The sequence below is a fragment of the Anabrus simplex genome, chromosome 2 (assembly GCF_040414725.1).
Source record: "Anabrus simplex isolate iqAnaSimp1 chromosome 2, ASM4041472v1, whole genome shotgun sequence".
NCBI lineage: Eukaryota > Metazoa > Arthropoda > Insecta > Orthoptera > Tettigoniidae > Anabrus > Anabrus simplex.
Genome location: NC_090266.1, coordinates 746498166 through 746525155, shown reverse-complemented (window position 1 = coordinate 746525155; position 26990 = coordinate 746498166). Strand labels below are relative to the sequence as shown.

General features: G+C 36.9%; 1 protein-coding gene across 1 annotated transcript in view; it reads right to left on the bottom strand.

Annotated features, from left to right (window-relative positions):
• Positions 1-1530: 1530 nt before the first annotated feature.
• The window catches only part of LOC136863675 (tumor protein p63-regulated gene 1-like protein), a 167893-nt gene continuing 142433 nt past the window's right edge, over positions 1531-26990 (bottom strand). The window contains exons 5-6 of the mRNA XM_067140037.2: positions 14097-14230; positions 1531-3653 (exon numbers count right to left, since the gene is read on the bottom strand). Coding sequence (XP_066996138.1) covers positions 3436-3653; positions 14097-14230 — 352 coding nt within the window. The 3' untranslated portion in view covers positions 1531-3435. The remainder of the gene's footprint in view (positions 3654-14096; positions 14231-26990) is intronic.

Genomic DNA, 26990 nt, shown 5'->3' with positions numbered 1-26990 from the left:
TGCAGTTGCATTCCGATATGCCACTGCAGTGCTGTTGTTATCAATGTGAAGAATGATGTCATTCTCAATTCCAACATTCCTGTTCCTTCTCCTTCCTGTGAGATAGTCTACTGATGCAGAGTCAAGTCCTGTGGGGGAAGTTAATCTCGGGTCTCCACAGCAATATTGTGTAATACCGCTGTTGCTACTATTACGGTCAATGTAGTTTCTTGTTTAGTTCGCAAGCCCAAGTTTGTTTCGATCAGCTGTGTATTCTAACCTCTCGCGAACTTCATCGACGAATGTACTGACGACGGTTTTTGAAGTCTATCTCTTCAGAAATTGTTCCTCAGATAGATTTTCAAAGTCTTTCCTTCTTATTATAGGCCTATTTCTGTTAGGAACACCGTTTAACAAATATAAATAAAGCAACTCTGCATCAAATGCATGATTTACTGTGGCCATGTTGCTTTTAACCTCGAATAAACAGTTTAACCCAGGTGAAAGGAGGGGTTAACTTAACTCCGGTCTTAATCTAGAGTTAAAAATAACCCTCCTTGATGAAACGGAATGAATAGTCAAACTCAGAGTTAAAACTGTGTAACTCGGGGTTAAGGTTTAACCCACGTTGATGAAACCGGCCCTAAGGGTCATATAAAAAATGAAGACTAATTAATGAAACTCAACTCCACTCCATGCCCTGAAAATTGGTGTTTGGAGTGCCATTAGTTGATCCTGACAAATTCTTTTCTCAACTCACCGAAAAGGAAAGGACACCTGGATATTTCCAGCCAGATAAGGCAACAACTCATACAGCTTGTAACCCAATAACTACAGCACATAAGCATCTGGGGAAAAAGTTTGTTACTGTAATTTATGGGATACTTTTATAGAGCAAGGTGTATAAAAGTAATTCTGACACAACAGAAGAAATAAAAGATACAATTCATTGGGAAATTTTCAAAATTCATGAGATCGAGCTGCAAAATGTACACAGGAAAATCATTTCACACTAATATGCATATCTACAGGTTAATGGAGAGTATTTCCAACCCTGACTCTAACATGAGAAGTAGGTTATAATTTCACTTTCACTCATTTATAACAGCTGATGACTTTACTCTAGAGATATCTAGCAGTTGCTGGTCTGAGCACGTGTATTAGATGGCAGTTGTCGCATGCAAGACACAGAGATCATTCCAAATACTGGACTGGACATGTATGTTCCAACAATAAACAGTTGTAAAGCAAAGTAGCAACACCATGGATCAAACAGTAGTCCTGGCTCTGTCCATAAAAAACAAAACTGAGGAGTCTGGTGGATGCGAGAGCTATGTCAGAAAAATTGTTATTCTTTTAATATTTTGTCTTTGATGTCTTGATTCCATTTTTATTCTGGGATAAGTATGATAAACAAGAGAAGACATCTTTTCTTTGAAAATATAAGCATTTACAAAAGACAGTTTATTTCTGTTTACATCTGAAGTTTCCTCTTATAGCAAAGTGCTTGCTTTATCTGTGAAGGATATTTCATCAGAGTTTTGCAAAATATATTACCTTACATTTCAGAATCTCCTCATTTAATATATATACATACAGCACTGGCCAAAAGTTTAAGACAGAATTTTATTTGCACAATAATATGGTAATATCACATGTACACATCACTACTAACTCATTATACCTACATATATATCACATGGCTTTTACAGAGAAATATTTAAAATTTTAGTATCCCTAAGTACAAAATTTTCTTTCCACCACTGATGGATCTTAGAAAACAGTCTTAAGTGATATGTTTCACTGTTTGCTTCTCAATGCTGCAATCACAACAAGGTGAAGGTCCTCTTTTCCTTATGTACAGGAGATGTTCACATACACCATGAATTTTCTGAATTTTACTCCATTTGGTCCAAATCTCTCGAGATTGATCAAGAAAGGCAACCTTTCTGGGGGGCGCAAACTGTCTCTATTCATGCGGACAATGCTTGAGGAGATCGAAGGTGGTAGGTACAAGATTCCCTGTCATACAAATAGCCAGATGTCATAATCAAAACCTTTCTATATGTAAGCAATATGCATCTACATGAATAGGCAGTTTGTGGTCACCGTATTTACTCACGAACATCCCGGCATCCAGTACATCATGCACCCTAATTTTTTGTATGGAATTGAGGGAGAAAAATAATCCCTGCTTACATCTTGCATTGGTTTTTCTTCATGTGTCAGTGTTAAATACGATAAGGTACACCATGTGGCATACATGCCTGCTCACAGCTCAAGGTCAAACTCTTCCATAATCCTCCCCTTATCTTATTCGCAACAGCTCTCTCCTTTATTTCGGTGAACGGCAGGTGGGTAATTCTGGATCCTAGGGCATTCCCTGGTCTAATGAGCTAAAAGGAATGTGACACTGTTGAACTGGCTGCAATTTCAGGATACCAGTACTGTATAAGGTACAGTATGTGCAAGATGTAAGGTATCAGATCAAGTCCAGTGTATTACGATACCTTAATTTGCTTTCCAACCAGACTTTGCTGACAAGAGAAGCGTTCAAGTTTTACACCAAGTTTTAAAATTTGCCGAGAAACGCAGTAATCATGTTGCATGCTAAGGACTGAATAGGACGGAGTTTAAGGTACACCACAGGCAAAAAGAGAAAGTTGCTCTTGAAAACGCCAACAAATGCTCTCAAAGTAACTGGAACACAAGTACAGTGATTTCCTTATGATCCTGCCATATAATTGTAGCTCTTGGTCAACTGCTATGTGCCACGTTTTTAACAACACCTGACAATATAAATTTGCTCTTTGTAAAACATTATTTACTTACTTATTTTTGTGCCTTATAACAAAAAATTTGGATTTATACATTTACTTTTGTACCTTAAAACAAAACCTTGTAATTTTTTAAATAATATATGACTTAACTAAAGAAAATTCTGCTAAATGATATGCAATTAGATCCAATTGCATAAAAAATTTAGTGTTCTCATTGTACATTGCTTTTTTTAAATATAGTCTTAAACTTTTGGCTGGAACATAATGTTACATTAAGAAATAATTTTCCATAATTATATATAAAATATCATATCACATCAACATTCAAATGCAAAATTTTAACAGGGATATAATATCACATTAAGAAATAGTTTTCCAGAAAATATCGGATCACATCAATATTCCAAAGCAAAGACTTATGTGATATCATCTCATAATCTCTCAAGGATGCTCTGCTAGCAACTGCACTTCCTCCAAAGCCCAGTTTATTTAACTTATAATGGAGCATGAAGATACATTGGTTGAATTTTTTTGTATGAGACATTAGTATCAGTCATAAAAAATTTGGACAGGGCTTCATGAGAGACAAAAGAATTATAACAAATCAATTACCTCAGATTGTAGCAAGTTAAATTATATTCAAATTTATTCATACTTTGCTAACAAAGAGTTCCTACTAGAAACTAAATTTTCCACGCACTTTAAAAAATCCTAGGCTGTTCCGATTATGTATGATAGAACTTAGCCCTATATAGTTGTGGAGTATGATAGGTTTATGTTCTACCCGACAATGGACAGGAGTGGTACTGGCTGAAGTCTCTTGAGCATGTTCTACAGCTGACACTAACTTCCTTGTGAAATCCTCCACATCATACATGTATTTGCTTTTTACATCTGTGAAAAGAAAAATATTAACAGTATTAGAAAGATGAATTAAAATTAAATAAACAATAAGTGAATTATTCATTGCATGGAAAACAAAACACAATCCATTTGTGTTGTTGTTGTTTGGGTCATCAGTCCATAGAGTGGTTTGATGCAGCTCTCCATGCCACCCAATCCTGTGCTAATCTTTTCATTTGTATATAACTACTACATCCTACATCTACGTACTGTATTCTGTTTGTCATATTCATGACCTGGTCTACCCCTACAGTTATTACCATCTACATTTCCCTTAAAAACTTGTTCAGTTAGTCCTATGAACACATAAAGTACAGTAATTCTTTTAAACTCATAAATACATCTATTAACAACACTACCATCACCCACATAAATACTAATTTTCACCCTTCTAGTTGCAAGTTTTGGCCACTTAACAATAGATTTGTATGATCCCCTGAACCTCAATCTGCTGATGAAACTAAAACCCTAAAATGATATACAAGGAATTTTCTAATATATCCACTTATTTCATCCACCACTTTTAAAACTAATGGTCTTCTAAACCATGGGCATCTCCATCCCAAGATCACATGTAACTCTACACTTATATACTACATAAGCTGGCTGTATTTTTGCTCTGCAATTACTTCTTCACTCAAATTCACCAATTAGCATCAGCCTGTTACTGTTCAGGAAAAGAAAACATTAACGAAGATGTGCATCAAAATCTAATAAAAATAAATAGAGTGTTGTAGAAAATCTCAACATCTCACATTTCAAATCCTACAAATGTACTGTTACTAAAATACACATAAACAGGATTTAAATTTCTTCACAAATTAAAAGTTGAAAATTTATGTTTTCAAATTAACATTGGCATTATTCTCATCTAACATCGTTCGAAAATGGATGAGCAGGTTTCCACAGTATGTTATTTCTCTTTTGTCCAGTTCTGAATAATATCTTTATTTTCACAAAGGAATTTAAACATCATTTCTTTTATTTTCAGAGCTGGGCTGAGAACCTCAGATGGTAGAGTGCAGGCCTTCTGAGCCCAAGTTGGCAAGTTCGATCCTGGCTTCGTCCAGTGGTATTTAAAGGTGCTGCAACATGCCAGCCTCATACTGGTAGATTTAGTGGCACATAAAAGAACTCTGTGAGATGAAATTCTGGCACCTCAGTGTCTCTAAAAACTGTGAAAAAGGAAGTGGGTCATAAAATCAATAACATTACATTGTTATTATCAGAATTAAGTTTTGCATAATTTATTTGAACCTTACAATTTAGTAACTACAGTGTTATCTGAAACAGAGTGAAGAGTTTTGATCCAATCAACTGTGTACTAATATGCTAGCACAAATTGTGGCAAAACTACCAAGCAATAAAAAAAATTAAAAATAAGTTGTTACAGGAAAATCATTATCAATGTATTTCAAGGTGATATGAGCTGCTCCTAGATCTTTTCTTGAATTACAGAGGGTTGTTTCTAATTTGCAAAGACAGCAATGGTTCCAACATTCAAGTAGTGCCCAAGATTTGGAGAACAATACACTGCAGTGTATTTGCATAACCCTTAAAGTGTTACAGTGTGCTCTGGTACAGGGAGTGGCACAAGTCAATTAACAGAAAATGTGTAGCTTAGCATAGCATAGTGTACCATTCATGGTTTATACAAAAACAGTTGCTGTCCTACAGAAATTGTCGAAAGTGACCTCACCCCCTTTCTCCTGGATGACAGCAGCACTGCACCATTGTATGGACTCCACAAGACACTGGAAGCGTTGAGGAGCCGTAATGATCCATGATCTACATAATCCACGAATTGGTCAGAGCAGAATCCAGGATAAGCAAATTCCTTGACAATATTCAAGACGTGCTCAATGGCATCAAGGCTCCTCGGGGACCAGGCAAGCACCTGCACATCCATGGAGTGCTCATCAAAACAGTCAGCCACATTTTGTGAGCGACAGACTGGAGTATTATACTGCTGTATGTACAGGCCGCATGCAGGGTGCTGGAGGGGAATAGAGAGGTGAATGTTATCTGAGGTCCCATTTCCTCTCTCATGAACAGTCCCAATACAAGGATATCACTACCCTTGGCCTTAACTGTACCTTTCAGGCAAGAGGGATCCATTGCCTCATGTGGTTGACAATGCACTCATACCAGCCATCGCCATGTACCAACTGCTACCTCCACTCATCTGCCCAGGCGACCTTTCTCCATGCTTCGAGCATCCAATGGTAGTGTTTCTTTGCCCATATAAGTGACTGTGCCTTGTTAAAAGTGCTGAGCACAGGTATCCTTGTGGGATGCTATCCCACAGTGAGGAGATGGTTCTGGATAGTATGGCATGCCATTGTTGTCCAGCATTGAATTGATGAGTGATCTGCTGCATTGTGGCCCGTTGATAACACACACTTGCAATCCAAGCTAGCCGATGGTGACCCCTGTCATCAACGCATTGTACACCATGACAGTTGACCCTGGAGGCGGTGATTTTGACCGAATCCACGCACTCTCTTGATATGGTGGGCCTTGGAATGCCCAATGCCAGCATGATTTCAGAGATGGAGTGGCACAAATGTTTGGTGCCAACAGTGTGGCTGCAATTATAAGTGCTGAGGTCTCATTTTTACGCAAATGCGATAAACAAGTATAACATAAAAACAATATTTTCTCACCCATAGGTAAATAATGCAAATATCTTTTTTTTTTCGCTAGGGGCTTTACGTCACACCGACACAGATAGGTCTTATGGCGACGATGGGATAGGAAAGGCATAGGAGTTGGAAGGAAGCGGCCGTGGCCTTAATTAAGGTACAGCCCCAGCATTTGCCTGGTGTGAAAATGGGAAACCACGGAAAACCATCTTCAGTGCTGCCGATAGTGGGATTCGAATCTACTATCTCCCGGATGCAAGCTCACAGCCGCGCGCGTCACAGCCGCGCACCTCTACGCGCACGGCCAACTCGCCTGGTAATGCAAATATCAAGCTCGTATTATTATTATTATTATTATTATTATTATTATTATTATTATTATTATTGTATGTATAACTGTGACGTGTTACATCCATTTGGTATTATCATCATGTGTATGTGCAATATGATAGCGTTGTTTTTGAGATTATATCATGAAACAGGCACTGTATAGTAACATTTATATCGGTTCAGTTAATGTAAATACCTGTAAATTAATATTAAATTTATTCTTACCTGTATATATAAATTGTAATCCATAATTGTGAAACACACTGTAACTTCCCTGTGTATTATGCACTCTAGAATTTTCACGAAGATATATTTTGTAATGTAAATTTCTAGAAGCCTGGCCAGGCACATATAAGGGGACGATCTTGACGGTAAAAATTAGTTGTTGTTTAGTAGAGTTATGGTGTAGTAAGTATATATCCCAGGCTGACATGCAATATTTGCAGTCTCCATATTGAAATACGCAGTCAACTTTCAACTGTGTTTCAAAATTGTAACCTCCATATTGAAGTGTTGGCAGTTGTTTTTAATAATGGCAGCTTTGTTGATATTCTCGAAGTGAAGTGTTTTGATACTGTGATTAAGGTTATGTGTGTGTTAATTTGTGAATCTATGTGAATAAAATTAATTGTACCAACTGATAGCATCTCGTGTGCGTCTGTGTGGATACGCTAATTTCTCACCTATCATGTAGTCAATTGTTACTCACACAGCTTGTACGAGGTCTGACATCTTCGCTGTTACATGTTACAATTTTGGTTTAGAGGCAGTTTCCACCTTTCAATACCTTTTTTATTACTATTATTATTCTACATGACATAGAACTAACATTTAGCTTAACATCTATTTTAGGACATGTTTCATCTCATGTGCGACACATATTCAGCTAAAAAATGGCAGACAATCAAAATGCATTGAAGCAGTTTGAGGTCCTTAAAAGAATGTTGGACACTGATAAAATGTTTTGTAACAACTTAAAATCCTTAAAAACACATTATACTCTGGTAAAATACTTGGGTATGTGTTAGCCTCATCCTCTTCTCAAGAACGAAGTGTTACTGTCTTCAGCAATGCTCGGTGACATGATGAAATGTTCAGTTTAACTGGACGCTTATAAACTGTTACATGTTAAGCCCTCCTATTGCATATGCTGGGCCAAGTACAGTGCCATTTTCCAACTATGACAGCTATCTCTAATTCAATTCCTTATGAGTGTATAATGGGTTTGCTGCAACAACTTTATCCTTCATTATCTTCCACATTGAAAAATCACATGGTATGAGGTCCGGAGATCTCGGCGGCCAATTGATTAGAACCCTTTCCTATCCACCCTTCAAAAGGGTCATTCAAAAATTCATAGACATTTAATCCATACTGCGGAGGAGCACGCTCTTGCCGCCAAATAAAGTGGTTTTGTACTGCTTCATATACAGGGCTATTGTCTAATTCTATTACAACTTCTAAAAATATTAAATAAACATAATGTTATTGTTTTCACATCCCACTAACTACTTTTAACAGTTTTCAGAGATGCCAAGGTGCCAAAATTCTGTCCTGCAGGAGTTGTTTTACAATAAATCTACTGACATGAGGATGACATATTTGAGCAGCTTCAAATACCACCGGACTGAGCCAGGATTGAACTTTTCTAGGTGGGGTCAGAAGGCCAGAGCCTCAACTGTCTGTGCCAATCAGCCTGGCTACCATAACTTCTCTTAATATCTGAAAGTACCTGTTCACAGTTGCAGCCCCACTGAAAAAAATAAGGACCTATCACTGCTGCATTCAATATACCTGCTCAAACCATAACTCCAGGAACATTTAATTCCTCCTCAGTTACAAATCATGGATTTTCAGAAGCCCAATATATGCAGTTAGGGTTGTTAACTCTTCCATTTAACTTAGAACATGCTTCATCAGACCACAATATTGTTTTGTAAAAGTTAGGATCACTATCACTCCAAATCACATACCACCCAATAAATTTACGTCTTCAATCAGGATCATCTTCGTTTAGGGCATGTAACAACGTAGGCTTATAAAGCTTCAGATGAGATGTTTTTAACATTCTCTTTACTTCTTCTTACATTTCTGTCAGAATGTTGTATTGTAGTTCTTTAGAAGCTCTTCTTGCAGATTTCTTTGGTGACTGCATGAATACCTGTGCAACAATCTGCAGATTTTCTTCTGTAGTTACAGATTTTGAGCAGCTACAGTGTGGTAAGTCAGCAACAGAATCTATTTCCTCAAACCTTCAATTTAAATTCTAGATAGCTTGCCTGCATGGTGGCTGAGTATGTGGGAACTTTTCAGCAAAAGACTGCCTTACATATTCATACTTTTGATCCACTTGCCACCACTTCTGTAAAACAAGCACACATTTCTCTGTGGACAATTTTCTATTCATAATCTAAGTTGCTCACACTAACAATTTATGCACAAATGATGTTAGCTTGTTACTAACAAGCGAGTCCTGCCACAATTATTTAAACAAATTTCCTTCACTGTGCAGATGTTTCACCATTACTGAACTCATTTGCCTACCTAGCCATTGATTCAATGGGGTGAGGGATGTGACATTCGACTTACTGGCAGTTGATTTGATGGTATGATGCAGAGTGCTGTATTATCGATGATACAGGCAAGTACTGGGAGTATATTTTAAGACTTCATCAAGGAGTACCAAGGCACAGGAGTGCAGAGAAGTGGCAACAGCGAGGACAGTGCCCATAATGGTGACTGGACGAAATTGTCTCGAAGAAGCGGCTTGATTTCGCGTATAGAAACTAAACGGAATTGAACTCACCAGCTATATACATGCTCAGAATAAATAAATAAATAAATAAATAAATAAATAAATAAATAAATAAATAAATAAATAAATAAATAAATAAATAAGTAAATAAATAAAACAAATCAACTAGTAAATGAAGTTTACTTCTTCAGTCAGTTCAGCAAAAAATGGTTCGAGAATGTTGTGAATATGATGGTCAGAAGTAATTGTGTCCTAAAATACTATGGGACTGATAATTCGTCGGGCACTAACAGAGCACCATACACCCACTTTCATGTCGTGCAGAGGTCTCGGCTGTCAAATGTGTGGGCTCTCTGTATCCCAGATCCTATTGTTCTTATACTTCATTACTCATAAAAAGAAAGTTCGATCCACGATACCATCGTGGACACTATTCATCAGCCAATTGCAAAATATTCTTGCAATGAAATCTGTAGGCTGTATGTTATGGACTGAACGAGTCTGGTAAGATTGTAAGTGTAATAATTTTGTTGCATTAAGTGCTGATGAATGTGAAATGCGATGGAACATCCTTTAATGCTATTGCTTATAATTCGTATACCGATAGCTGTGCAGGAATTAGGAGATCAGGAAGCGTTGAACGACTATTCTATGAATGCAGGTTGAAGAAGAAAAGGGGATGCCTGTAACGAAAGAAAAATGCTAAATGTGTGATACTGATATTTTAAAATAAATTAGTTAGTCTTTCTGTCTGGGGCATGGTAGTGGGAAGGGATATGGAGGTGTGGTTGTTTGTTATGCCTATTTAAGAGTTTCTTATGAAAAAACAGAAAAACAAACATATTGTTTGAGTCAACCTTTTCACCATGAAAGAATATCATAAGAAAAATTAAAATAAATAATTTTAATTGTCAGAAGTGACAACTACACCTCTGAAGATACCCCTACAGTCACAGCTGCTCACAGTGTATGTGACTGTGAAAATGAGACTGATGAAAGTGGCATGTACAGTGAATAAATTTATGTGTTATACATCTTGAGTGAATCGCAATACTCAAATTATACTGGTATCAAATTAATGAGAATTAAATATTCTTTCTTTCAGTATTAACAGTCAAAATTTCAGATAAAATTATGTGTGATATTTGTGTCACTGTAAAGCAACTTTTAATTTTCAACATTTTATTTTCCAAAATGTAACGTTCATTTTTATTTTTATGGCATTACCTATAATAATAGGATATAACCACAGTTTTATATATTAGTGAGATTCTGTCACTTGAATATGTGCTAACACTCCCAGGTCTAAGCTCATATTTTATACTTGGCCCCCAAATCCAAGTGATTTTAGTGATTTTTTTAATTTACTCAATGGATTTTTAACTTGTATTATACCATGTGAAAAAGGCAATTATTTACATTTATATCTGACTTACAATGTGAAAATTACAGAGGAGTGACACTGATACCTCATACAGCTAAGATCCTTGAAAGAATCTTGGATAAACGAATAAGAGACAGGGTAGAGGAAAAAATGGCAGAACACCAGTATGGATTCAGAAGAGGCAGGTCCACATTTGACCCAATATTTATATTGCATCAAGTGATGGAAATGTATTGAGAATATGGAAAGGACATGGTAGTAACATTTCTAGATACTGAAAAGGCATATGGCAGTGTCTCAAGGAATCTGGTATGGAAAACATTGACAGAGGCTCAGATTGGCAATGAAACAATGCAGATGGTAATACGAGGCATGTTTTTTAAGTACCGTTTTGGTATTCCGCCGATGCAGCGCTGCAGTCGGCATTCCGTGCATGCGCGCTGTGTACCTGCATCTATTGGCAAGGCTGAGACACCATTACGGCAATAGTCGCCTTTGTGTACATTCGTTGGCAAGCATTTGAAACGGCCTCGCCGATCGACAGTCCCGCCGACTGTGAAGTCCAGTCTGTTATTAGTTTCCTGAGTGCAAAAGGTTTGAAAGCTATCAATATTCATCATGAGATCTGTGCAGTTTACGGACCAAACATTACGAGCGATGGAATGGTTAGGAAATGGGTTCGAACATTTAAAGGTGGCCGCAAAGATGTGCATGATGAAGAATGGAGTGGGCGACCTTCAGTCATTAGTGAAGATTTGGTGCAGGCAGTTGACCGAGCAGTGAGAGAAAACAGATGCTTTATGATGACGATGATGGTGTCAAGATGGCTGTGTTGCAGTGGCTGACAAATCAGGTAGACAAATTCTATGAGGATTGTATGCAAAAGCTTGTTGTACGATATGACAAGTGCCTCAATATTGGTGGGAATTATGTTGAAAAGTAGAGTAATGTACAGGCTTTCGTATAAAAATAAAATTGTTAAAAAGTCTGTTTTTCATTTATTTCAAAACGGCACGTACTTAAAAAACATGCCTCGTAGCATTGTATCAAAACTGCAAAAGCTGTGTTAGAACCAAAGTGGGTCAAACTGAATGGTTCAGAGTTGAGACAGGCTTAAGACAGGGAAGAATCTACATAATATGAAGAAGAAGATGATGGGCGAGCAAGTAAAGTCTATGCCATTTGCTGATGACATTGTAATTTGGGGAGATAATGAAGCGGAAGTACAGGCACAAGTTGATTTATGGAATACGGAGATAAGAAATTTTGGAATGAAGATTAGTACTGCGAAAAACAAGACTTTGATCATGATGAGAGGTAACAGAAAATCCAGGGGAGTGATAAAAATAGGAAATGAACCTCCTGAAGTAGTGAAAAATTTTAAATATTTGGGCAGCATGATGTCACAAGACGGACATTTGTATGGAGAAATTGATTTAAGAATACAGCAGTCTGCAAGTTTCTATCAGTGTGTGTGAGACATTGTATGGAACAAAGATGTGCCAATGAAGTGCAAGAAGGATTTATACTTGTCCTATTATAAACCTATACTGACCTATGCTTCAGTAGCCTAGAAGTGGAACCAAAGTAAGATACAAGCAGCTGAAATAAGGTTCTTGAGGACCATACAGGTAAAGCCAAGATGAGATAGAATACAAAATTAGGTAATAAGGAGAAGTGTGGGAGTGTGTAAACTTCAAGAAGAGAATGATATAACAAAGCTAAAATGGTTTGGACACATGATGAGAATGTTATGAATACAGAGACTGCAAAGAGGCCTAGGGGACGGCCTAGAATGAGATGGAGGAGCTCTGTTGTGGACTCTACTGCAAATAGAGGAGTCGATAGCAATAAAGTACTAGAAGAGGAGTGGTGGAAGAATCAAGTAAGGTGGAGGGCTTTGGTACACTACCTACCCAGAGAGAATCTGGAAAAGGGAATGGATGAAGAAGAAGAAGATCTGACTTAGAGCATTCAAATAGCAGATGTACTGCTATGTTCATCACTAGGTAAACTGAAAAAATAAAAAGTAATTTCAACCTATTTTGTTACTCTATTAATGTCAAGTATATATTACAAAAGTGATACAAGTTACATATTAACAAATTTATGCTATGTACCTACTAACAAATTCGCAAGCTATCATATTGTCTCTCGGTGAGATAAACTGAATCCCTTATCAACATTTTTATTAAAAAAGCCTAAGCTTTTTTTCACTCGAGTTTTACAGAATGGTCTATCCATTTGTACATAGGTTATTAGAGACTCGAGAAGATACGAGAAAGCATGTTGTGTCATACTTTTCTAGAAGCCTAGCCAGGCAAGGTATATAGAAGGACTGTTTTGGGTAGTTGAGTCTAGTTGTTAGTGAGAATCGTTAGTCGAGCTAAGTGTGTGAACTAATGTTGTGATGGTAGTTGGTTGACATGCTAATGTGGCAGTCGAGTTCAAGATGGTGGTTGATTACTATGTGTGTGTAATGGGTATGTAATTTGTAAATAAAACTGCGTACACAAATGACAGCATCTCGTGTGTGCGTCTTTGTGAATACGATATCTTCATGTATTGCTTTGTTAATATTTTGGTTGAAAAATTACAAAAATAAGAAATAATAATTGACTATATTAAGATACAGCGCAAGTCTAGCAAGGGTTGCCATCCTTTCTGCATCCCACACATCGGTAAACAAGAGCGCAGTCACCGTCAAACCGTTCTTGTACACCCGTAGAAAACTTGACTGAAGCTCGCACTGTACTAAGCAGTATATTATATTATGTCGTCCTTACTGTAAATGGTCTGAAGAGAAATAGATTCTTAAAGTGCAATGGAATTTGAGCATTTTTAATGTTGACTGGCAAGATTCTGCAATATACTAACTAACTAACTAACTAACTAACTAACTAACTAACTAACTAACTAACTAACTAACTAACTAACTAACTAGCTAACTAACTAATCCATTGCTTATTTAAAAACTCAAATAAAGTAATTAACTACAAATATAGAACTAATTAAGGCAACTTACACTCACTATCCTCTAAAGTAGTGGGTCAAACCACAAACCTGAAACCTTTTCTTTTTGCTATTAGCTTTACGTCGCACCGACACAGATAGGTCTTACAGCGACGATGGGATAGGAAAGGGCTAGGAATGGAAAGGAAGCGGCCATGGCCTTAATAAAGTACAGTTCCGGCATTTGCCTGGAGTGAAAATGGGAAACCACGGAAAACCACCTTCAGGGCTGCCGACAGTGGGGTTCGAACCCACAATCTCCCGGATGCAAAAATCTGAAACCAACAGCTAACATGCAACCAACTCACCTTTATGCCATATGAGTGGATGTGATGTGTAGGTTACAAATGGAATATCCTTATTGAAAGGATTCCACTTTTTAGAGAAAGGTAAATCTTCACCTCTGTTCCACAGAGCACGAAGTCCTCGCATGTTTCGGCTTCTGAAAATAAAAGATTCACAATCAATTTGATTGCATCAGTGACTAATACCTATAACTCAACATTACAAAAAAACAAAAGAAAAACACTCAGTAACAAGATTTGCAATCAAGTAAAGAACTAATACAGCTAGTACATGTCTACTAAGAACCCAGTAAACAACAAATGGACAAACTTTTAATGCATATATACATAAATGACAACAAAAAACTCAAGAGTTTAAAGTGCTTTCTTCTTATATTATGGACGGTTTTGCTTCAGTTACAGTGACTGAATGTAATGACTGAGAATGACCTCACAATTTGAGGTCCAAACCAGTACCAATGAATAATCTATGAATAAAACATAGTCATTTCATTCTATATGTGTACGAAATAGGTGGACTCACTCACACCTTATTTAATTGTGAATTTACTGATAATACGGATCAAAATGAAATTTATTACATATGAGGCTGTAAGTTATCGCTAGTTGGCAACGTCGGCGGGTAATACCGGCATTGCACACAAGTTTCTAGTACAGCTCTCAAAACCTCGTGACCAAGGGTGCAGTGGTATCAAAATGCATGGGCAAACGGCACTAAAATGAGTCAATGAACATCTAAAAAACACACACACACGCACGCACACACGCACGCACGCACACACACACACACACACAAAAGTTAATGTTTGTTCTTATCAATTATTGTAAACACTGAAATGAATGCATTATTCATAATGTTGTCATGTAACCAGCCCCTGTGGCCATGGGCCACAGTATTATGGTCTGCTCTAATACGTAATCGAATGTCCGATATTGGGATATTTACGAGTAGGTACACCCCTGCTTGCAACCTCGTACTTCACCTCAAGTGGGCCTCTCCATATCCTGGGGATAGTAGGTTTTTACTGTTTAGTGTTTATTAGGTACTCTCATGGAAGTACCAACTGCTCTGGAATGTACAAATGCATGTGTCTGTTTGTGTTGTGATTTGATTAGATACTGTAGACATGTGTACATGAGAGTCTTATTTTGTTTTTGTCGTGCTTGTAGAAATATTTTTTATTTCCGAATATATTATACTGAACACTTACAGACAGAAATTTGCATAGCAGATCATTTGAATAATATAAATACTGGCATTTAAAAAATTATTCACATAACGGTCGCACCCTACTATCTTTTTGAAAATTTTTGTACAAAATGAGCGACGATTATGCAATGAAATACACTAATACTGCAAGTACATGTTTAACATGATCATTAACATTATCAATTTCATTCAAGCTTTCCAATAAGCCGATGTTAAATAATGTAAGATAGAGTTTGAGGGATGTTCTACCATTCAACACATTGTAAAATAGTTAATTTATAAGAAGACCGGTTTCGACTCCCTTGGAGTCATCATCAGTTCTTGTTGAAAATCAAATCAAGGGGAATCTGATAACATTCATCATAATAAAAAATTATATACCTAAAGGCGATTGCCTGGAAACACATCAATGGTTTGCAAAACATTACCTTGAAATGTAACGTACACATGGTAAGCTGTACTTGGAACTTAAAAAGTTCTTAGTTCTGGCTTAAACTGTCTTGTGTTCATGGAACATGGAACACTGGAAACATGCACTGGTTGAAAATATACACAAATGTGACATGAACACTTACAACGATATGAAATAATTGGCGTTTCAAGAATGTTCTTAGGCTTGATAGTCTTGTTTCTCTCTGAATAAACATTGAAATAAAATGTACAAAGAGATAGTTCTGGCTTAAACTGCCATGTGTTCATGGAACATGGAACACTGGAAACATGTGCATTGGTTGGAAAAAATTGGTGACATCTGACTACCTAGCCTAATTCCTGTCTTAATTTCAAAAGAATCTGAGATTTCTTCTATAAACTTGACCTTTGACATTATATTGTTAATAGTTTGTTAAATCAGGTTTTGTGATTTATCATATACACCAAATTCTTCCAAAATGCTCACAGCATCTCCTGTCAAATGAGACAGTAGCCCTTCTTGAAATTTATGAATACTACTGCATAATCCTTATTCTGCACCATTGTGTTCCCAAATTTGTTCCCGAAGTTTGGGATCTGTTCAGCACAAGATCACACTTTTCTGAAACCAGTCTGATATTCTTCAATTTCTTGGTCAATTCATTGCTCAATTCTATTCTGCAGAGCTCTAGACAGGACAGGGTTGCTATATTTAAAAAGTGAAAATCCAGAACAATTAACTTCCATTTTTTAAATTTGCAAAATGAAAGGGGAAAATACATTAATTATCTTCCTTGTAATATATCATGTAGTAAATGGTAAAAATCGTGAAATTTCAATATCAAGCATCAATTCTTAAGACTTAACATGTCAGATATAAGCTTATGCTTTGGACCGTTCAGAAGAAAGTAAAATTGATAAATTGATAAATTTACACCAGATGGCTTTCAATTTGTGTTTTTTAAATAGTTATGTATATATTTAATGTATCTTCCCTTCTTTATAAATACATTACATTTTTGCATGTCAGAATTATATGTATAATTTATGCAGCTGGATTTTTTGCCTATATGTTTAGTCAAAGAAGTGTGTTATTTATGTAAATATGGTAAAAAGAAAACATGAACCCCAAACATAAAACAGAATCTGCATTTGACAATCATTCAGGCCTACACAGAGATCAACATAAGGGTAAAACTACAGAGTGGGCAAAATAAAACTGGCCCAGAAAATACTTATAAGACTGATGCAAAACTGGCCATTGTTAATGAACAGGAGAACTAACTACCCATCACAGAAATTCCTGGAAACTATCATTTCGATGCACCAATTGGTTGCTGTCATATGCCTGTGCGTGCGCATCTACCGAGTACTTAAAACAAGCAAGTTTATTAAAATATTCAACCTATTCAGTACATTACATTCGTCTGAATGCTTATGACTTACACATTACAATCAACTAACAATACCCAGCTCACTATCAATTTGTCCACCTCTGCAGCATAACGGTTAGTGTGATTAGCTGCCGTCCTCGGGGGCCCGGGTACTGGCAGAAATTTAAAAATGGCAGGAGGGCTGATATGTGGTTGAAATGACACATGCAGCTCACCTCCGATGGGGGTGTGCCTGAAAAGAGCTGCATTACCTCGGGATGAGGACATGAGTTTACTTTACTTACTATCAATACACAGTTTCCAGAAGATGAAATCAACATTCTCAACAAAGGACCTAAATTTAATTGGCCTAGTGTACGGAGAAGGATAATATTGATACAAAAGCCGAAATTGAATCAAACTTCCCTTGGAACAACAGAATGATATAAGATATGAGATTAAAAAGAAATTACCTATCTTAGCCAAGGGAATAAAAAACAACTCTGAGTACACCAACCAGAAGCTAAGCCAAGAACTAAAAACAAAGATAGAAACTAATAATATAATTGTTACTAAAGCAGATAAAGAGGGAGCTACAGTATTGATGAATAAAAGTGACTATATTAATAAAACTGAAGAATTCTTCTCAGACTAGTCATACACAATTATCAACAAAGACCCGTTGATCAAAACACAACAGAATTTAAAAACTTTATTAAAAGGTTCAACTTTCCTGCTAAAAGAACTGGAACAGAAACTAGTGAACATGAACCCCAAGTTATCCACAGTTAGAGCCTTACCAAACATTCACACAAAAAAAAAAAAAAACTCCCATATGACCCACAAACGGTAGAAATAGCCCGACCTAAAAAACCTCAAGATATCTACACAGATTCCTTAAATAATATTACAAATTTTACAATAGTGAACCCTTGATAAACTCAATAGACTTTTGTAATAAGTTAAATAAGTTTAAACTACAACCCAATCACGTAATGTGTTCGTACGACATAACAAACATGTATCCCAACATCCCAGTAAACGAAACTGTCAAAATTATTAAAAGTAATCTCGACAAATACAGACATTTAAGTAAGTCTGAAATCGAAGAGTTCATTAAGTTATTGAATTCTGCATTAACAAACAACTATTTAACCTTTAATGGTAAAACATACCACCAGAAAGGCCTAGCAATGGGTGACCCCATTTCAGGTATATTAGCAGACATTTTAGAAAATAAAATACTGACAGAGGTTAAAGGGATTAAACTTTGGTTACGTTATGTGGATGACACATTCGTAATAATAGACAACGCAGTAAATAATAGTGATGAATTCTTAGAATTCCTCAATACTCTAGACAATAATATAAAATTTACAAAAGAAGACGAAATTAACAACTCATTAAATTTCTTGGACGTGACCACAACACGCACAAATATTACGAAGGTTGGAACTTAAATAGCGACAACTATTTACAACAGATACAAAAGAGTTACATGTTAGCAACCTCTACGGTCCTTCAATGTAGTCACCAGCATTGTGTATAACCCACTGCCAGCAATGTGGAAGTCGTAGTACACCTTTAGCAGAGCCTGTTCTGTTGATGGTGCGAATGGAGCAGTCTACTGCCTGTCGAATCTCTGCAACAGTTCTGAAGCAAATGCTCACAAATCGTCTGGTTTCGATCACTGTCCAGTAACGCGGCAAGAGCGTGCACTACTTCTTCACACGCAGGACAACCTGCTCGATGAATGTCCACCACAGTTTGCCGACCTTTGCTGAGGCTTTTACCCAACGTGCCACTGTTCTGTAAGCCAATGCAGATTCCCAGCAAGCCTCTTGAAGACCTTGATGACACTGTCGTGCTGTATGACCTCTGGCACATTCAATCTTGATCCAACTCCATTGTTCCTGTTTGGAATATATAGTGACAACGTTACGTTAGACCGCTAGCTCACATGTTACTGTGTTTCTCTCGCTTGTGCGCATGCAGGTGATGTGGGAAGGGCGAGTCCATTTGCTCTGAGGTAAGGTATGTATGTAACCAACGTGTGCTATCAGCGACAATATTAGATTCCATTGCATAGTGTCTCCACAGCAGTGTTGCCACTATTTAAGTTCCAACCCTTGTAGTTACAATTTTCAAATTTACAGAAAACCTACAAATTCCCCTATAAAATTTAAAAATACAGTAGAAGTCCGCTATAGCGAGTACGGCATATAACGAGAACTCCGTTATAGCGACGACTTTCTTCTGTCCCTTCAAAATTCCTATATTAAACTGTGTATCGTTCTTCGGTTACAGCGAGAACCCTATCACTGGCGCATCCGTTATTACGAGCGATTAAGCGCGCGCGATTTTTTCCGTTACCAACATTTATACACCCCAGCGATGATATTGCATGCGCCCAGCGATGATATTGCATGCGATAAGATTACCTTCGGCATCGTTTCCTCGCTATGTGCACTAGCGATTTATCTCGTCTACATTCGAAGGCGATGTCGGAGTCGATTAGTAATACCCGCCGAGAGCTGTTCCGTAAAGAAAATTCGAAATGAAAGAGAACATATTTTCGTAATAAATGCGTAAATAACATGTCCGATAACAGTTGTTAACTTGTTAAAACTTAAGGCTGACTAAACTACCGCTTAATTTTGAGGCTAAATACTGCAATTAAGTAAGAATGGGATAAACCTCGAGATATGGCAGAGTGCTTAATTGATTTCAGAGGTTAGTTTATATTTTGTCGCGTCTGGTTTATTTACGGAAAGGCTATTATGAAAATTTATAGCGAGAAAGTTATAGTTTCTCTACTGGCGCTTGAAGTGTGTTTTCATCATACGTATAGTACGGTTAAGTTAGGATATGTGACGCTGTTTGAATAAGAAAACTGAAACGTTTGCAACAAAATGCGATCGATCATCTTCGGTACGGTATAGTTTTCTCACTTTGTGCATTTGCGATCTCTCTCGTTGACATTCAAAGGTGATGGAGTTGATTAGTAACACCCGTAGACTGCTGTTCTCTAAAGAAAATTCGAAATGAAAGAGGATAACACGTTTTCGTAATAAATGCGTAAATAACGTGGCCAATAGCAGCTGTTAACTCGTTAAAAATAAAGACTGAAGTAAACGATATCTTCATTTTAATGTAATATACGGAAATTAAGTAAGAATGTGATACACCTCAAGATATGGCAGAGTACATCACTGATTTCAGAGGATATTTCATATCTTTTCGCATCTAGTTACGGCTATTTACATGTACATTTTTTTTTTTTTTTTTGCGTGGAGGTTATTTCTCTACATGCGTTTCAGATATGTTTTCATGATAGGCTACATATACGGTTAGGTTAGGTGACGCTGTTTGAAGAAGAAAGCTGAGGTGTTTGCCACAGAAATCTCTGGAGTGACACCGTATTTTTCCGAATCCAAGATATTTTTTTTCTCAGAATCTCATGCGAAAACTCAAGGGTTGTTGCATTCGCGGCCTAACAGTAAGTTAATTGATACCACTGGCAACTACCGCGGTAACCACGCTGCTTCTTTTCACACGCGCACAGAACTCGTTGACAATAAACGACCGCCTCTTTACTACACATCGCTAGCCGCGACAACCGGTTGTGCAGTGCCTGTGTGTTTCTCAAATCTGCACAATGGCATCAAACCATGTGACCCTTCGAATTCTTAGAAAAGCCATGGCTACTCAGTGGCAGAGTCATAACGCGTCTATTGCAGTTGACGCTTAGTAAAATTAAGGTTTAGAGACAGCAGGAATATTTTCGTGATGGATAGTCGTATTGTAAAGATACGTGGAAAAGGTATTGCCGGCAAATTTTCAACGGGTTCTAGTCGATATTATTATGCCAATTTTAAGTTGATGTTTATTAAACACTCGAAAATGTAAAATAATTGTGCAGGCGCAAGAGCATACGGCATAGGCCTAACTAAAGCCAGTATTTGGCATTAGCGTGAAGACAAAGAGCTAAAAAATGCGTACGGTACAAAAAATGCATTCAGTGGTCCGCAAGAAGGACGCTTTAAAGATGTCGAAGATGAAATTGTGAGGTATGTGTACGAGAAACGCAAGGGCGGTTGGCCATACCGTGACGCAATAAACTTGTTCGTTGACTTTCAACGTTCGCGATTAGGTCTATACATCGCTAGCCGCTGAATTTGGCCGAACCCGACAAGCGAGCCGTGCGAGTAGCGGTAGCCGATTATATCTGACGCTGCGTAAAAGTAACAGTTTTATAGACAGCAAGAATAATTTCCTGATGGATCGTTGTATTGTAGAGACGCATGGAATAGGTATTGCCGGAAAATTTTCAGCGAGTTCTTTTCGGTATTATGATGCCAATGTTAAGTTAATGGTCCTTACACCCCCGAAAATAAAGAATAATTGTGCAGCCACAAGGGAAAAAAAGAAATACGGCGTGACGAAAAGTCAATATACGGCGTCTAAAAATAGTCTAAAAATGCGTAGGCCTAAAGTACAAGGCATTCATATGATTTTACAAACTTCTTTTTGAGCCTGATTGAAATTTTTTGAAGAGAAAGGTGGGGTTCATCTTGGATTCGGAGAAATACGGTACTATATTTTTTCAGAATGAAATTAAACATACACTTTCACGAAGTATCGGATTACGAAAAATAACACACAAGTAAGCCGTAGTGTGGATATCATCTGCGGAAACACAAGTTTTGAACAAAATGATTGCCGTTTCATATTGATTTTTATGTGCATGAAGGGTTTTCCGACATTTATACAAAAATCGGATATAACGACAATCCGCTATAGCGAGGAAATTTTTCGCTGTTGTGAATTCTCGCTATAACGGACTCCTACAGTAATTCGTTACACCCAACCTCTCAAAAACAGGTCACTTATTACAGCTTAGTCTACAGAGCATTTAAGATATCCCTGTCACAAGAAAGTCAAAAGAACGAATTACAACACATTAGGAATCTAGCTAAATTTAATGGATACAGCATGGAAATGATCAATAGAATCACTAATAAAGTTAAATCAAAATTAAAGACAAATCTCACTCCAGAAATCAAATTACGCTACTTTTACGTACAATAACTCATACATCTACCAAGTATCGAACCCCCTTAAAAAACAAAATGTAAAAATAGCATACAAAACCCAAAATAGTAACCTAAGTAAATTTTTTAAACATTATGTTGTAAACCTTAAAAATAATCCTCACACAAGTTCAGGAATTTACAGACTGACATGCACACAATGTTTATTTTCTTATATAGGACAGACAGGCCGTAGTTTTCACACTAGGTACTAAGAATATTACAACACAAATAAATATAATTTTTCTGCAATGAGTATCCATAAGAAAGATACAGGCCATCACTATACAACAATAAACGAAGACCTTACGATCCTCAAAAAGTTGAACAAAGGAAAACTAATGAAAGAATATGAGAATATATACACCTTTTTGGATCAATACTTTATTAAAGACTGTAACTTAAACAACATATCAAAAGTTCAGAAACCCACTTATGAAACATTACAAAGGGGAACATGTTTAATAATTTCCCCCCTCAACAACTCCCACAGTTACCATCAACACAGCTTCCTCACAATTACACCCCTACTTACACGTCCCCACCGATAACCAAGTACGTATTACTCTGCCCATTCCTTTTCTCCCTACTCACCTTCCACCTAAGACGTCACAATGTTACAATACACGAAGCACAAGGTCAGTAGCATCCAGTCAAGCCAGCACCGAAAGTGACACAAAATTGCCACGCACGAGGAGGTAAGCAAAAAGTTCCACGATAGATTTCTTGTTTGCGTCCATTATCACACCTCATTCTCTAAGACAACCTTTCTAATTTCATTATAGACGTCCTAACATCTTTTCTCTCTGCTGGAAGTTATTCTTCCCTCAGCAAGGTAGATTTCCATGAGTCTCCCATTAGACTAACATCAGGATCGTGGCAAGATTACTTCCACCTTGCACTTCGGAATTCGATCTCATCTAAACTACTTATCAACATTAGTAAAAGCTCCTTATACGAAAACAGCATCATTATAATAAATACTTTGAATGAGTATTATATCAGCATACCAATACATTTTATCACAAATTTAAAACTTAATGATCATAATTCTCCAATGCCACCCTATATTTTACGTGTAAATACGTCGGCAAATAACAAGAAGTCTAATTAACATTTAGACTAACTTAACCAGATCAGGAATCCATATGAATGATTACAAATATAACTTATATGGTGTTTTGATTATACTGTACATAGTGTTATGTGATCTTTATTATACAAAAGGCATATTCCTAGAAGATAAAATAGGGCTACGAATTAAATAAGTATTAAGAGGTTTAAAAAACAAACTTTCCTTTGAGTATTATTGAATAGGTTATCAGACAACAAGCAGCTTAAACAACATCCAAATAATTTTTAACTAAAATCTGAATCCTGTATGTTCATAAATGTACTTATGTTTTTGTATAATGTGTAAATGTAATCTTTATTCTATAGGACATTGACCAAGAAGACAGAATAGCGCTACACTATATAAAGAAATTTTAATAGGTTTCAACACAAGCTATCCAATGAGCATTTTAAAAACTGCTTCAAGAATTTTCACATAATTTCTAAAATTTTATGCCAGTTAACTTGAAAATCGACAAAAATGTATTTTTTATCCATATTATTTTTACACTTAAATATTAGATAGTCTGTAAGAGAAAATCGGGGTCCCAATGAATTTATGATTTTGGGGGCAAGGTTTGGGCTGATGATGCCCGCAACTAAGGGCAAAACATGTCCCAATTTGATTGTATTGTATAAGTCATAAGCATTCAGACAAATGTAATGTATTGAATAGGTTGAACATTTTAATAAACTTGATTAATTTATAAATTTTCATGAATCCATGTAATCTGCCGAGTATGTCGCTGTGCCATTACATGTGAATGAGTGAGAGGAGCAGATGTGTACCAGGGGTACAAATTCTCCGTCCCGTTGAAATGCGTGCCTTCTATAAGGACATCTGTGCTGTGAATCCTAAACTATGTATTACAAGATACTTGGATCTTTAAACTTTAGATGTCTCTACTAATGGCCTATGTGCCCCCTGGGCGGAATTACGGAGGTGACTAAGATTTTCTAAACCTCTAAATTCTTCACATTACTTCGGTACTTAATATTTCGCATCTAGTCACCCCTCTGTAGTATAGGCTTAGCCTCTGTAACTTCAGGCCATAAGCCTATTTAGGATTTTAAGCATTTTTCAAAAAGGAGTGCAAGCGTTTCACCTCCTAGCATGTTCATGGCCGATCATCAAAAACCTTTTAGTTTGTATATAAAGGCCATTAAGAATGGGTACTCATTGCCCCTGTTCAATTTGTCATAATTTATAGACGAATGTGTAACAGACTGTCGAGCAGAAATGACAGTAAATACAGTTTTTGAAGGTTATAAGATGTAATGTTGTCAGAAGCTTGTGCCTCTGAGAGGCTGGACTGTAGTAACTTTTGGAGCGGTCTCCTAGAATGAAAATGAGTGGAGCAAACCTGCTTTTGTAAAAGCATACCTGTTTTGAGCTAGATTGCTCAACCCTTGCAAGTTATTGTGTCAATAATTTTCTGTATTGTACAGGATTTTTGACTTTAAGTCATTGTTATTGTGGGAGCTAACAAGCTTATTGTTAACTGTTATTTGTTGTTGATTATTCAGAGTATCTATCAAATTTTGAAGTCAAAAAGAAAAAAAAAAGGAAAGGAAAGAAATAAAATTTCAGAATTCACTGCTTTAACTTATGCTCTGATCTTCTCATTGTCCACCCATTCAGCCCAGCACCTTCTAACACCTCTGTAAATCATGGAAATTCCAAACACATAACATTTTTGCATGTCAGAATAACATGTATAATTTATGCAGCTGGATTTTTTGCCTATATGTTTAGTCAAAGAAGTGTGTTATTTACTTAATTATGGTAAAAAGAAAACATGAACCCCAAACATAAAACAGAATCTGCATTTGACAATTATTTAGGCCTATACAGAGATCAACATAAGGGTAAAACTACAGAGTAGGCAAAATAAAACTGGCCTGGAAAATTCTTATAAGACTGATGCAGAACTGACCATTGTTAATGAACAGGAGAACTAACTACCCATCACAGAAAATCCTGGAAACTGTGATTTCGATGTACCAATTGGTTGCTGTCATATGCCTGTAAGTGCGCATCTACCGAGTGTGTCGCTGTGCCATTACGTGTGAGTGAGTGAGTGAGAGGAGCAGACGTGTTTAGTTATCAGTTGAATGCAACACAAAATGGTGCTCAAAATAAAATAGCGTGTTCATTGTCGAGTGTTATGCGAAGCACGATACATGGAAAACCTGTGCAGAACTGTTTGTGGAACAGTTTAAGACTGGAGGTGTTTCAAAAAAAAAAAAAAAAACCAGCAAAGTCTGCAATGCGAAAGGGTGCGAAATGGGCTCTGTAGCGAGAAAAAACCGTAACTATCCTAAAAGAGTTTGAGTGCCAGGAAACATTGCTCGAGTGAAGGAAACCCTGGAATGAGGTCGGACAAAATCCCATCACCATTTATTTGTGCAAGTGGGAATTAAGAGATTGTCATGTTGAAACCTTCTCAAAAAGGACTTACATCTGTATCCTCACAAGTTTCCTGCTGTACATGCGTTAAAGCATCCAGACGCACCTTTGCGTTTTGAGTTCTGCTGGTGGTTTCTGAGTGAAGTGGAATCAGGACTTCTGGATGCTCAATTTTTTCATTTCATCAGATGAGGCCATTTCCAGCATCTTCTGTGATGTTCCTTAACATGGGTCAATCTAGCGTCAGTCCTACTGTAAATATTTTCTGGGCCAGTTTTATTTTGCCCACCAGGTATATAATAAGCACCTTAACATAAATTACATTATTTCAAAACATAATTCATATAAATTTTACCTTGTGTTTCTTGTAGGAGAATGAATGTTCATTGCCAAGGGCAGGGACCAACCCACCCCTAAAAATATCTTTACTTTTATAAAATCAATAACAAGTCAAACAACATTTTCCACTCCATCCACGTCAACATCCAGTACCATTCACCAAAATTTATAACAGAATGGTGCTACTTCCAGACTTTGATACAGATAGGTGTGATTGTCAACTGTGGCAAATGAATTGGCTAAGGCACTTATTAAAATTAACCCCCATTCCCTCAATCGCCAGGGTAGTTCCTTACCATTTAAATCAATGGAGTGTCACTACAAGCCAGGTCTCTCCAGACCAATCGAGTGTCACTAAGAAATGTCTGGCCAACAGCTGGTATCATGACAGATATCGTGTAAGCTACTAAGCTGCTAGCAGCAAAAGATCATCAAGCTACAGGAGACTGCAGCATGTGGCAGCTGTCTTGCCTGAGAAGTGTACTGTATAGTTCCATCCAACCCTAGCATAGAAAATCTGCATATTAGCCCCAAAAGACACACATTTAACACAATACAACAATACGAACCTTGCAGGCTCGTGTACTGTCACTGTCTTTCTCTCTTTATATATGTACCAGGTGACCTACCGGCACCAGCCAGATAGCAAATATAGACAACCTTCCAAACAGAGGAGAGCACAAAGTATTTTCTATACTGAACGGGCAACATCTATAAAAATGTCACTAGTTCAGAGAAAATCAGTGAATGATACTAGAAAAAGTGCAGGTTACTTATATCTGTGAATTATCAAAATATCACAAAATAAATCTAAATAATAACAATAACAATCATTAATTTAATTTTGATAATACGACAACAATACAACCAGACTCAAAACCACCAACAAAGGAGGAAATCAAAGAAATCATAAGGGAACTTAAAAATAATTAAGCACCTGGGGAAAAT